This window comes from Hylaeus anthracinus, unplaced genomic scaffold (assembly GCF_026225885.1).
Source record: "Hylaeus anthracinus isolate JK02 unplaced genomic scaffold, UHH_iyHylAnth1.0_haploid 0, whole genome shotgun sequence".
NCBI lineage: Eukaryota > Metazoa > Arthropoda > Insecta > Hymenoptera > Colletidae > Hylaeus > Hylaeus anthracinus.
The window spans coordinates 23336222-23349191 of record NW_026533254.1 but is presented as its reverse complement, the minus strand read 5'-3'; the positions used below and the strand labels follow the sequence as shown (position 1 = coordinate 23349191).

General features: G+C 43.9%; 1 protein-coding gene across 12 annotated transcripts in view; it reads left to right on the top strand.

Annotated features, from left to right (window-relative positions):
- Positions 1-12970, top strand: part of LOC128889921 (IQ motif and SEC7 domain-containing protein 2) — an 89475-nt gene that overhangs the window by 40432 nt on the left and 36073 nt on the right. Inside the window, exons 1-2 of one of the 12 annotated variants that reach the window (XM_054148029.1) lie at positions 5078-5359; positions 9008-9040. The exons of 5 other annotated variants lie outside the window; for them this stretch is intronic. Coding sequence is in view for 1 of the 7 variants with exons in the window: in XM_054148063.1 (XP_054004038.1) it covers positions 419-441 (23 nt within the window). In the remaining 6 variants the exon portion in view is untranslated. Of the gene's footprint in view, positions 1-92; positions 442-5077; positions 5360-7462; positions 8232-8903; positions 9068-12970 lie in introns of those variants that run through there. 6 more of the 12 variants (XM_054147985.1, XM_054148012.1, XM_054148004.1 and 3 more) reach the window with 6 other exon arrangements.

Below are 12970 nucleotides of genomic sequence, written 5' to 3'. Positions count from 1 at the left end.
TAGATTCTAAACATTTATATACACGAGTAATTTGTTTACAAATACTCTACGATCAATTTACTCGATGTAATCTATCCCTTACTACGTTACAAACACTGTACACCTAACCAAGACGTTCCTTTCGTTCCCTTCCTTATAAATCTGGTTACAGCACACGTGATCCTCTTAATCGTATTATTGGCCCTGCTAATTCCTACGCTCGCGACATTGATTTCTCGTCCGGTTTTGTGACGTCATTCGCTGAACCATACCATAACACTAATCTTGTTTACCGAAATATTATAAATACACGCTTCTCCTCACTCGAAGAACATTTTTTTCGCCCTCAGGGGCTGTAGCGGTGTTTTTGTAAGCTACAGTACGGGCTTAGCAACCCCGAGGTACCCGAGCTAGAGGGGGGCCAGCAGACCCCACAGAGATGAGTTGTCAAGCGACAAAGAGGTAAGAAGTTATGAATTTAAGGGTGCGCAGGAGCCAGAGCCAAACTTTGAGTTGACTTCAGCGACAGTTGCAGAAAAAGTAGAAAACTACGGGACAAGGACAGAGACATGATTTTTTTTCCAGGATATTGAAGCAAAGAAGCAATATTTTCTAATAATTTTGGTTTTAATATATTCATTACGCTTTGACGGATGCGACTCCAAGGCCTGATTTTGCCATTTCGGCCTTAAAACTTTATAAACAATAAAATGAAGATAGCAAACGTACTTTTATTGTTTATAAAGTTTTAAGGTTTGGCTCTGGCTCCTGCGCGCCCATAAACGCATCCTGAGCAGGGAGGCGATCAGATCTATTTCCCGTATAAGGGCAAACCATTATAATTTAAATAAATCCCTAGCGAGAAAGGGTATCAAAGAGGATAAGATGATGACAATGTAAAATGTGTATCCACGGGAAAAGTGTAAACAGTCAGACATGACTAAACTATAATAAAGAAAAAGCAAACATTTGTTTTCCATTCGAGGCGACGAATTCAGGACCGAGCAGAGTAAACCGTTTCCAAAATGGAGGATTCGACTGCCTAGATGGCGCTTCGGTTATCCCCGAGGGCGCTGCGGTAGCACGCCTTCATGTTTTTCTTTGAAAAAGGTTCAAGTGGAGGAAAAATCGCGTTAAACCGCGAAATAAGTCGAGCAAGAGATATCGTAGCCGTGTTTTTGCCCGGTTCACGCGTGCAGATGGAAAGGATAGGATCGAGTTCCATTTTTCTGCCACAATCCATTAACCTCCACGAATGCAAATGGTCGTCGAGCAAAGGCCAGGCTCTCCCCCTTCTCGAGACATTCTAATCCAAAGCGAAAGTCTCCAAGCGGACGCTCTCTCTCTCTCTCTCTCTCTCTCTCTCTCTCTCTCTCTCCTCTCTCCTTCTCTCTCGCTCTTCCCATTCGTTTGGTTCTGCCTCGTTTTCCTCGGGGTTCTTTTTCCACATTTTCTCCTCTTAAGCCGCCCATGATATCCTCCGCGCTTTCCTTGGAATTAATTAGTTCTCAAATTGTAATTTTTATCTAAACGGTAACGAACAGAAAATTATTTTATTTATATTTTACTCGTTACTCCGAGACTTTTATCTAGATAAGAGCCTCGGTCGCGTATAAAAGAATTCTCTCTAACTTTGTTCGGACAGTAATAAATAAACAGGCTTGTTATTCGAGATTTTTTTGTCTAGACAAGAATGTTTACTGGTCGTGCACGGTCGGCTTCTCTTTAGGCGAGCCGAAGTTCGCGGAAGCCTCCTTGAAGCGCCTCCTTCTGCCGCGAAACGACGAACCGTCTCCGCCTGGTACGAGTTAATCAGAACTCGTTACGTAAAGACACGACGGGGACGTTGGTCAGAGTTGGGAATCCATTCGAGCGAACTGTCAGCCGAATGAAACTTCATTCGCGCGCACTTTCGACCCATCTGCGAATACAATGACAGACAGCATTTAAATATGGAAATTAATATTAATCGCCATTCGTTCATAATACAGTATTTATAAACACAGTAAGATGAACACCGTGTGTTCATCACTGTGTCAATTTTTCTTCCTCGGAATCTACTGTGTAACGAAAAAAAAAAAAAAAAAAGAAATGGCACCAAATTTTGAGCTTGACCTTGTAGTCTTAGGAGAGAAGCGACCTTGGGATCTACCCCCTCCCTTCTCTGTAAACGTTCCATTGTGTCGTGGGTCGTCCATGTATCCAATAAGCAGCGGAAATATTGTTGACCTGTTTCCGTGTAAACGGTTCACCCTATATACTTAGCTCGCCTCAATTCCCAAAGGTTAATCGTAATCGCTTTGTCGTCGGAACCATCGAACCCGATAAATTCTACCGGCATCGAGTGCCCAGGAAGGTCTTCTCGTGTCCGTGACGCGTGCGGAATCGCGTTATCGATTCGATCCCCTCTGAACCGAGAGATACCCGCGGTTATGATATTGGCGGTCGTCTCTTATCCGTGATTGCGCGGTTAGTCGCTTAGAATCGGAATCGTTTCGATCCTATTAATCACGGGTACGTCTGATCGCGTTCTATTATCGATCAGAACTCTGCGCTCGGAAGATTCTAGATTAGACTGGTTTTAGTGGGTCACCCTGTATGTGTTCATCACGTGGATGCATCTGTTACGCATTCAGTCCAGCGGGAGATTTATTGCAATTATTTTGGGAGCCCTACCATTAGGCTCAAATGAATTCCAAAGTCACTAAATGTGCTCAAACGAATTCTGCTCGTTCCAAAGGAATTTCAGAGTCATGTAACTTGGCTCAAATCAAGATTTAAGTCTTCCAACTCGGTTAAAGTGAATTACAGAGGCTCTCAATATGACTCATACGTATTCCAAATCATTTCATTCTCCTCAAATAAATTCCAAAGCCACCAGATGTGCTCAAAGGAATTCCAGAGCCATCTAACTTGGCTCAAATCAAGATTTAAGTCTTCCAACTCGGTTAAAGTGAATTACAGAGGCTCTCAATATGACTCATACGTATTCCAAATCGTTTCATTCTCCTCAAATAAATTCCAAAGCCACCAGATGCGCTCAAACGAGTTTTGCTCGTTACAAAGGAATTTCAGAGCCACCCAACTTGGCTCAAACTGAATGCAACGCCTCCGAATATGGCTCAAACGAATCATAAGTAGATCACGTGTTCTCGGCTCAGAAATATCATTGCATCTACAGATGCATCGAACGTGGCCTTCGTAGGCCTCCTGTGTGCAAGGCCCCTGCATTCGTGGCGGTGGAACAGATATTTCTGAGTCATGCGTGTAACGACCTCGATTTACTTTGATTGTTTTCCTTATTTTTATATCCAGCGATCTACAGCGTAGCGTTGAAATTCGTCGACGGTCCTTACCTTCGTTTCAAAATGGAGAAAATAAAATATTCGCGTGCTTGTTAAAATCCGTTCACTTTCATCCGCGATGCAAATACAAAATAATGTTCGTTTTGCACGATTGCCTTCCGTAGATTCGGTTTTGCGCGTATCAGCGAGGAAGTAAACGATGCTGGGTCCCCTCCAGGGGCGCCCGTTGCGTATAACGCGTCTTCTTTTTCTCCGCGAGCACGATTGTCCGCAACCGGCGTTGAATCGAGATCGAGCGAGAGATGTCCACACAAGCGAATTCGAGCGTGAACCCCGTAACAATGAGCGAAAGTAAGCGGCGGGCGAAAGCAAATGCGAAACACACGAGAAGCGGTGTCGTCGTTGTCTGCGCGTCGAAACGCCTAGCGTTTTGTTCTTATCTATGATCGCGACTCGCTATTACACCGCTTCCGGGCAGTGACCGCACGATGAACGACGCTTTCCACCCGATACACGCTTTCCACGGGACACCGCATCGATGCATTTGAAATTTAATTGAATTGGAAATGCAGCGAAGTGCGAACTATTCGTCTCGGAGGAATTTCAAAGCCCTCGAACTTGACTCAAACGAATTCCGAATCGTCTCACTTGTCTCAGAGGCGTCCTAAAGCCCTCGAAATTGGCTCAAACGAATCTCAAACTATTCGATTCGTCTCAAAGGAATTCCAAAGCTCTCGAACTCGGCTCAAACGAATTCCAAATCATCTCACTTGTCTCAGAGGAGTACTAAAGCCCTCGAATTTGACTCAAACGAATTCCAAATCATCCCTCTTGTCTCATAGGAATTCCACAGCCCTCGAACTTGACTCCAAGTAATTTTAAAGCCAGCCGAATTCTACTCAAACGAATTCCTCACTATTCCACTCGTTCCAGAGGAATTTCAAAGCCCTCGAACTCGACTCAAACGAATTCCGAATCGTCTCACTTGTCTCAGAGGAGTCCTAAAGCCCTCGAAATTGGCTCAAACGAATCTCAAACTATTCGATTCGTCTCAAAGGAATTCCAAAGCTCTCGAACTCGACTCAAACGAATTCCAAATCATCTCACTTGTCTCAGAGGAGCCCTAAAGCCCTCGAACTTGACTCCAAGTAATTTTAAAGCCAGCCGAATTCTACTCAAACGAATTCCTCACCATTCCACTCGTTCCAGAAGAATGCTAAAGCCTTCGAACTCGACTCAAACGAATTCCAAATCATCTCACTTGTCTCAGAGGAGCCTAAAGCCCTCGAAATTGGCTCAAACGAATCTCAAACTATTCGATTCGTCTCAAAGGAATTCCAAAGGCCTGAAACTTGACAAACGCACTCAAACTGAAACATAAATTTCTCAAAAATCCTATTCCTTCTCGTAATTAATAAACTCTCACGAGTGTTTGTATTATCATCGCCGATCTGATATACCCTCACCTCGTCATTCAGCAAAGCAAACAGTCCTACATCCACGAATAGTAACTGGAGCATCGTAATTGCTGCAAGAGATGAAAAACGACCTCGTCGAATCAATCAAAGCACAGATGTTCCGTAACCTCGTCGTCTCCCAGCCGCCTACAACTGTGGGTCTCGCGTAGAAACCGTAGGATCCGCGGCTAGAACTCGTACAACACCGCGACTCCGTAAGACCCACGTCACGACGCGTCCTGTTCGTCGAGGTGGGGTGTAGGCCGATCGTTCGTCGGTTTCGCCGTGAAACATCCGAGCGAGCGAGTCAGCCAGTCAACCTGAAACTGCGAGCAAACCGCGACAGCGTGCGCCTCGTTGCTCCGTGCGCCCGCTAAACCAATGGCGCCAGGCCTACGGTCGACTCAAAACAAACGCTCCAAGTCGGCGTTTCGCGCCGCGGCGAAGTCGCGCGTCGGCCACGATTGCGATTAGGACACGAGCGAAACGGTGTGCGATCCGTTGCAGCGATCGAGACATCGCGAACGGTTCGCGAAAAATAGTCGCGGGAATCGCGAGTGGAATCAAGTACTAGCATCAAGATACGTGGGAGTTGGTTGAAGAGGGTTTCATGACAGTGTGAGTGAGAGTTTTATCGAGTCTGGGAGGGAGTGATTTCGGCGCGATGGAATCGCGGGAAATTGAATTCAGCGCGCTGGGGAATTCCTTGCGAGCATCGAATTAGGGGCTCAAACGAATAAGAAATGAATTCCAAAGCATTGCATTCTTCTCGAAGGAATTTGGATCACTCGGACAAATTGTTCTTGTCTCAAAGGAATTCCAAACTTGACTCAAACGAATGGCAACGCTTGTAACTCCTCTAAAATGATTTCCAAAGTATTGCATTCGTCTCAAAGGAATTTCAAACTTGACTCAAACGAATTCCAAAGTCTTCCAATAAATTCCAGGGCTCTTCCATTCGACTGAAACTGGTCCCATGTTTACAAAAAAATATTAATTTAATGCAAAATCCCTTGAAATGTATTCCACAGTTCCTCTGGTCGATTTATGTGAATCGCAAAGCGTCCTAAGTAGGCTGGAAGTACCGCAAATGTCCCAAGAGCGATCGACGGGCCTCAGCACCGAGGGAATCGGTTCGTGACCGAAATTCTTGCGTAAAATCGAGCCGGAGCTGTCGTGTCGCTGAAACTTTTCGTTCAACTCAACCGTAAACCGTGCAAACTGGCCGGCGTGTCGCGTGAATCGGATGGAAAGCGAGCCAAGTCGCGGCGGGGCGTTTCAATATTGAAACCGTGACCGGCGGGAACGGGCTGGTGAAATCGAAGATGCGGCGAAAGCACCGATTGGAAGTTCAAAGGATACCACGGCTGGTCTATCAAGCGCTTTGCTCTCGCGTTACGTCCGTGGAAAGTCAAAGTGAGGGAGGGGAAGGACGTTGATCGCCGCGACTTTCACGCCGTGCCGTTTCTGCTCGATCGCGTTACGAAAATCGCGGTCTGTTGATGGTCACTGGTTTTTACGATTAGGATTGCCAAATTAGAACAGTGGCGCGTCAAATTCTTTAAACTCGTCCTGAAACTGGATGGAATTCATTTTGGTAGATCCGGATATCATGGAATTTCGAAGCTTTGAGCTTGGTTCAAAGGAATTCTGCAGGGAGGAATGGAATTTGCCTCGAGTTTGATGAGATCTGGATTTCAAGGAATTGCGAGACGTCGAATTTGACTCAGAGGAATTCTGAGGCTTTGCACTTGGCTCAAAGGATTTTTTTAAGGAAGAATAGGGTTCGTTGAAAAGTCTTGGTTTCGACTCTGAAGAATTTCAAGGCGCCTGATTCGAATCAAAGGATTTCTGGTACTTTACACTTAGCTCAAAGGAATTCTGGTAGTTTACACTTGGCGCAAAGGAATTTCTTATGGGAGAATTCAATTCGTTGAGAAGTTTTAACTTCAATTGTCAGGAATTTCAAGGCGTCCAATTCGGCTCAAAGTAATTCTGTTACTTCGCACTTGGCTCAAAGGAATTCTTTGCAGAGGAATAGGATTCGTTGAGAGGTCTTGGGTTCGACTCTAAGGAATTTCAAGGCGCCTGATTCAACTCAAAGGAATTCTCGTACTTTACATTTGGCTCAAACGAATTCTGGTAGTTCACACTTGGCTCAAAGGAATTCTTTACAGAGAAATAGAGTTCGGAGGAATTTCAAGGCGCTTGATTCAACTCAAAGGAATTCTGGTACTTTACACTTGGCGCAAAGGAATTCTGGTAGTTTACACTTGGCTCAAAGGAATTCTTTATGGACGAATTCAATTCGTTGAAAGTTCTTGAGTTGGACTCTGAGGAATTGCAAGGCATCCAATTCGACTCTCAATTCGAAACGAATTTTGGTACTTTACACTCAAAGGAATCCTGAATTCACTGGTGGCGTTACTAAGGACGATAACGAGAGATATCGAAGCGATAATTATATCTCGTTCGCGTGCATTTTGACATTAAGTGGGTCTCAGAGAGTCGGTCAGTTGCAAAAGTGTGCGACCATCGACAAGAAGTCATTTGTCAGATAAGGCTGCAGGATTTTTTCAGAGAAATCGAATCGAGCGTTCGTGTGACACCAAACGAGACTAATGGTCATCGATTCCGTATTCCTCATTTCTAGAAAGTGACTTCAACAAACTGCGCGTGCTTCGCGAGATTCAAATTGCATTCGCTCTTATCATCGTCACGGTTGGAGAAAGATGGTTGTCCACGTGGCCGGAAGATTCCATTGAGAATAAAATTAAAGAAGAGAACGAAGCGTACCGAAGTGGAAATCCGACGAGTCGGTGGACTGTGGTCGGCCGTGTTATCGATTATCGAACGAAGTTCGACCGTCCAGCCGCGTAACTTTTACGCGAACTTTGAAACAAAGAAGAAACGCGGAAGACCCGAGGCATAATCGAATCTTCCAAAACATTTCAGACGCTCTTCGGGAATTGTTACTATTTTCGACGGAGGAAAACGTTAGAACCGAGCTAAGGAATCATCAAAGGCGATCGAACCTTGGGAATTAGGAAGCGATAACAATTATTGGCCCTGACGGCCATATCGATATGATAATGACGCGCATTATGCACGGCCGTGTGCGTCACTAGGCATCGACTGTCGCCGCGACGCTGACATCAATTTAGAAACTGTCCGCGGCGACGAAATCTAATTATTTAACGAGTCGAGTGGGCGTAACGCGTTTAGAGCGGCGACGCGAAATCGCGTGGAAGAAGACCTGCGTGCCGCCGCGCTTCCGATAGCTTTTCGGAAAACAGTCTCCGAGTTGTGCCGGTGGAGAAAGGAACGCTGCGTGATACGGGCACTGGTCGATGATCGATGAGCGAGCGATCTGCTACGCGTCGATTCCCATTAAGAAGGATCCATATCGCGTCGATTTCGGCGGAAGGAGACCTCTACGCGTTGAATTCAGCCGAAAAGTACTACTCGACGCATTGAATTCGAGTCAAAAGTAATTCTAACGTGTTCAATTAGGCTCAGAAGGACTTTCAACGCGGTGAATTCGACTCAAAAGGAATTCCAAGGAGTCTAATTCGGCTCAAAAGGAATTCCAAGGAGTTGGATTCGATTCAAAAGGAATTCCAACACGTTGAATTCGGCTTAAAAGGCACTCCAAAGCGTTGAATTTGGCTCAAAAGGAATTCCAATGCGTTGAATTCACCGCAATAAGAATTCCAGCGCTTTGAATTCGGCTCGAAAGGAATTCCAATGCGTTGAATTCACCGCAATAAGAATTCCAGCGCTTTGAATTCGGCTCGAAAGGAATTCTAACGCGTTGAATTCGATTCAAAAAGAATTCCAAAGAGTTGGATTTGGCTAAAAAAAAAATTCCAATGCGTTGAATTCGACTCAAACGGAATTCCAGTGCGTTGAATTCGACTTAAAGGGAATTCCAATGCGTTGAATTCGACTCAAAATGAACTCCAAAGCGTTGAATTCGGCTCAAAAGGAATTCCAATGCGTTGAATTCGGCTCAAAAGGTATTTCAATGCGTTGAATTCGCCGCAATAAGAATTCCAACGCTTTGAATTCGACTCAAAAGGAATTCTAACGCGTTGAATTCAGCTCAAAAGGAACTCCAGCGCGTTGAATTCTGCTCACAGCAATTCCAACGCATCGATTCAACTCGCAGGAGTTGTACAACCCAGAAACTCGATAGAATTCCAGTCAGTGAAGACAGAAGTGACGTGATCAGTGTTTAGTGAATCTTATTTTTCCATCTTTCAGTGATTCTTGTCTACGTTTTTTCGAAAACGTCAGGTAGAGTATAAACAGAATCCAAACCGAGTAAGTGTCATAATTTATCGAAGAAGCCGCGAAGTGTCCAGCAATTTTAATGAAACCTCGAGTCAATGGAACTTAATTGAACGTAATTACGTAAAACAAATATTTGTCTCGATAGATTCGGATGTCGTCGATGATCCAACACCCAAAGAAAGAGGCGCCTCTCGATGCTTCACGAGATTTTAATATCTTGAGTGAATTTAATAATTTCCGATTAAAAACAACTTCTTCACGCGGATTAAAATTCGATGATCTTCATCAATAATATCGGATAACAAGTTGACAACCGTTTTATTTATAGATACGCCATCGATAACGAATGACTTAATAAATTTCCGATAGACTCTTATCGTTTTTCGGGATTTATGTAGGTATAAAAAAAAAACAGTGATCAGGAAACAATTATAAAGTGATGCTTACGATTAGACTCGAGAGCGTAGGAACGTGCGGAAATTTACCAGAGGAAAGCAATGTCCATCGAGGTTGTAGGAAAAAGCTGAAAAAATATTCTAGTCGAATTGTAGAACGTGTTTTGAATGATTTAACGTCGATAGCGGTCTCGTAACGTCGCGTTCGCGTTACGTGTCGAAGAACGCCGCTTTTTGTTCCTTAATTGCGCAAATGTCAGTTTGACATTTCGCGTTGTCATCACCGAGACGGTTAATTTACGTTCAATTACATCACAAGCAAACACAGGCCTATGTCTTGCCCGGGAATGCAAATTGTATTTGGTTAAAATTCCACGAAATTGTGGTCACACCGCGCTTCCCCATCAGCGATATTTTAATAAATAATATACGACGCGATAAATTGTTGCGTAAATTATCGCCGACCTTCGTTGTCGTGAATGACTAACAAATAAACACGTGAAATTGTAAACAGCCTTGAAATAATGTACGTTTCAATACAGGTGATTAAAGGGGAATCGGGATTGCCTCCCTTTTTTTTTTTAACTCTAACGAGGAAAGATTCTCATGCGTGACACTGACTTTTTAATTAGCTTTTGTACAATGGTAGATAATACAAAACTAAATCCAATAGTTGAATTCGGCTTAAAAGGAATTCCATTGCATCGAACTCAGCACAAATGAAATTCCAACGCGTTGAATTTAGCTCAAAAGGAATTCCAACGAGTTAAATTTGGGTCAAAAAGAATTCCAACGCGTTGAATTCGACTCAAAAGGAATTCCAACGCGTTGAATTCTGTTCAAAAGGAATTTCAACGCGTTGAATTCTGTTCAAAAGGAATTTCAACGCGTTGAATTCGGCTCAAAAGGAATTCCAACGCATTGAATTCGACTCGAAAGGAATTCCAACGCGTTGAATTCTGTTCAAAAGGAGTTCCAACGCATTGAATTCGACTCGAAAGGAATTCCAACGCGTTGAATTCGGCTTTAAAAAAATCACAACGTGTTGAATTTGGCTCATAAGGAATTACAACGCGTTGAATTCTGTTCAAAAGGAGTTCCAACGCATTGATTTCGACTCAAAAGGAATTCTAACGCGTTGAATTCGGCATAAAGGAAACTCCAAAGCGTTGAATTCGGCTTTAAAAAAATTCCAACGCTTTGAATTCGGCTCGAAAGAAACTCCAACGTGTGAAATCCAGCACTTACATCAATTTATCGCCAGAACCCACCATGAATTCCAGGTTTGCCAGTTCGATTAATTCTAAACACCGTGGCTAATGGAACACCCCGTTACACGGGGCAAAAACTTGAAATCTCCGTGCGGTAATCTTGCGCGATATCCCAGAAATGATCGAGTCGGAGACGCTGAGCGATCCAAAAGATTCGAAATGACTCTCCAGGAATTAGTTTCGCAGGATCCACCGTGAAAATTCGAAGCGTGGAAGAGTCACAGCGGACCGTTTCCATTCCAGTATGACTAGTTCGCATTTCACACCCCGTAATCCATTTCTCTTTCGTATGGTTTTCACGCGATGCTGTGTATTAGAATTAGAAAGCAAACGGGAATCTTTTTGCCGTTCGGTCATCGTAATCGGTTCGAGCAATGGAATTTTTAACGCGAATCAATTAGAAACCCGGTACTGGAAGAGATTGCTGGACGCTCGTTTCCAAATTGTTAGGGACACCGCTTCGAATCGCATTGGCAAATTATGCCAACCGATTTTAAAGTGGATGGATAGACTGTTAAGGACTGTGGGAAAGTTCGGTCTTCCTAGTTCGCTCTTCGCTTTGCCGCAACGCAAAATACTGGGATCGATTCGTGCCATAATGGCCATTGTTACGAGACCTGTTTACTTTAGTCGTATTCTGGGACAGTTTATTCCGATACGCGCTATTATAGTCTACTCTAGTCTATTCAAATCTATTCTACTCCACTCGACTCAATTTTACTTAGTTTTAGTTTAGTCGATTCTAGTTTACTCTAGTCTATTCAGTTCTACTCTATTTTAGTCTAGACTATTCAACTCTACTAAAACCGACTCGATTCTACTCGATTCAACTCTAGTGTATTCAATTCTTCTAAAGTCTAATCTACTCTACCCTAGTGTCTATTCAACTCTACTCTACTTTAGTCTAGACTATTCAACTCTACTAGAGCCGACTCTGTTCTACTCTGCTCTACTACAGTTCACTCTAATCTACTCTAGTCTATTCAACTCTACTCTATTCTACTCTAATCTATTCAACTCTACAAAAGTCTACTGTACTCTACTCTACTCTAGTGTAGACTATTCAACTCTACTGGAGTCGACTCGACTCTACTCAATTCTACTCTACTCTACTCTACTCTACTCTACTCTACTCTACTCTACTCTACTCTACTCTACTTTACCTTCCACCGTCTCTAAGCTATGCTCTCCTGATCTATCGAATACATCGACGCCACATAAATGCTAGAAAACGACTGCTAGATCGGCCGGTACGCGGCCGACTAGACAGCGCTTGACGACAGCGCATACGTCGATACGCGAATGCGATAACTATGTTAACAGCCAATCTACACATTCACCGAACACGTGGCGAGCAAACGAACGTAGTACGAATAGCACCGCTGGTACCGTTAAGCGTACAGTACCGTTCACAAAGTAGGTGTTCCGTAATGCGTTCAATTACGATGCATCTTTCTTTCTTTTTTTGTCCCCGGATCCAGCCAATTACTCGACACGACGGATAAAACAGGATTAAAGTGTGTCGTTGATCGACGAATTTTTGTTTGTTTGTATTTTGCCTCCTTCAAAGGCATTACGTTCTGTCGTCGGATTCGCTTGATGAATTCGCGGGATCCGATGATATTGTCGCAGATTAAATTCGCATCGATATCGTTCGCGTCGCGGCGAAATAAATATTAATATGTTTTTTCTTTCTTCTGTTTATTCGCTACATCGCCAGTCGTGAGGTTGCTCGCGATCGGTGCGCGACGTGCGCGTTCCGTTGACGCCATCTCCCGACTTCTTTCCTTGAGAAACAGCCTCGCTGCACAATGCACGAGCGAACAATCGGGTTCGTACTTTCATTTTAAACCTTATCGTGCGCGCGACCGTTTACCGCCGCGTTTCCTGGTAGCCCGGATCGTTTTCTGGGAATACACGATGAAAGTTGAATTCTGACGGATCGAGTGCCGCGGCTCTTTAACTGTTTTTAGTCGCGATCCGCTTAAACTGGATCTGCCGTGGCGCGACAGACACGGTGACAAAATAACTCGCTGGTGGTTCTTGTCGAGTGAAAATCGGGTCGTTTGCAGTTTACGTTGGAAATCGTACCGTTTATCTTCCGTCTGCTGCAATTTGGTATACTTCACTTGTGTAATCTGGTTATTCTAGTTTATATCGTACTCAGAACTCTACTCGATCTGCATTACTCTATTCGCTACACGTTTGGACACTCTATATTACTTGAAATTCCACTCACTACTCGTTTCGATACTCTATGCTACCCA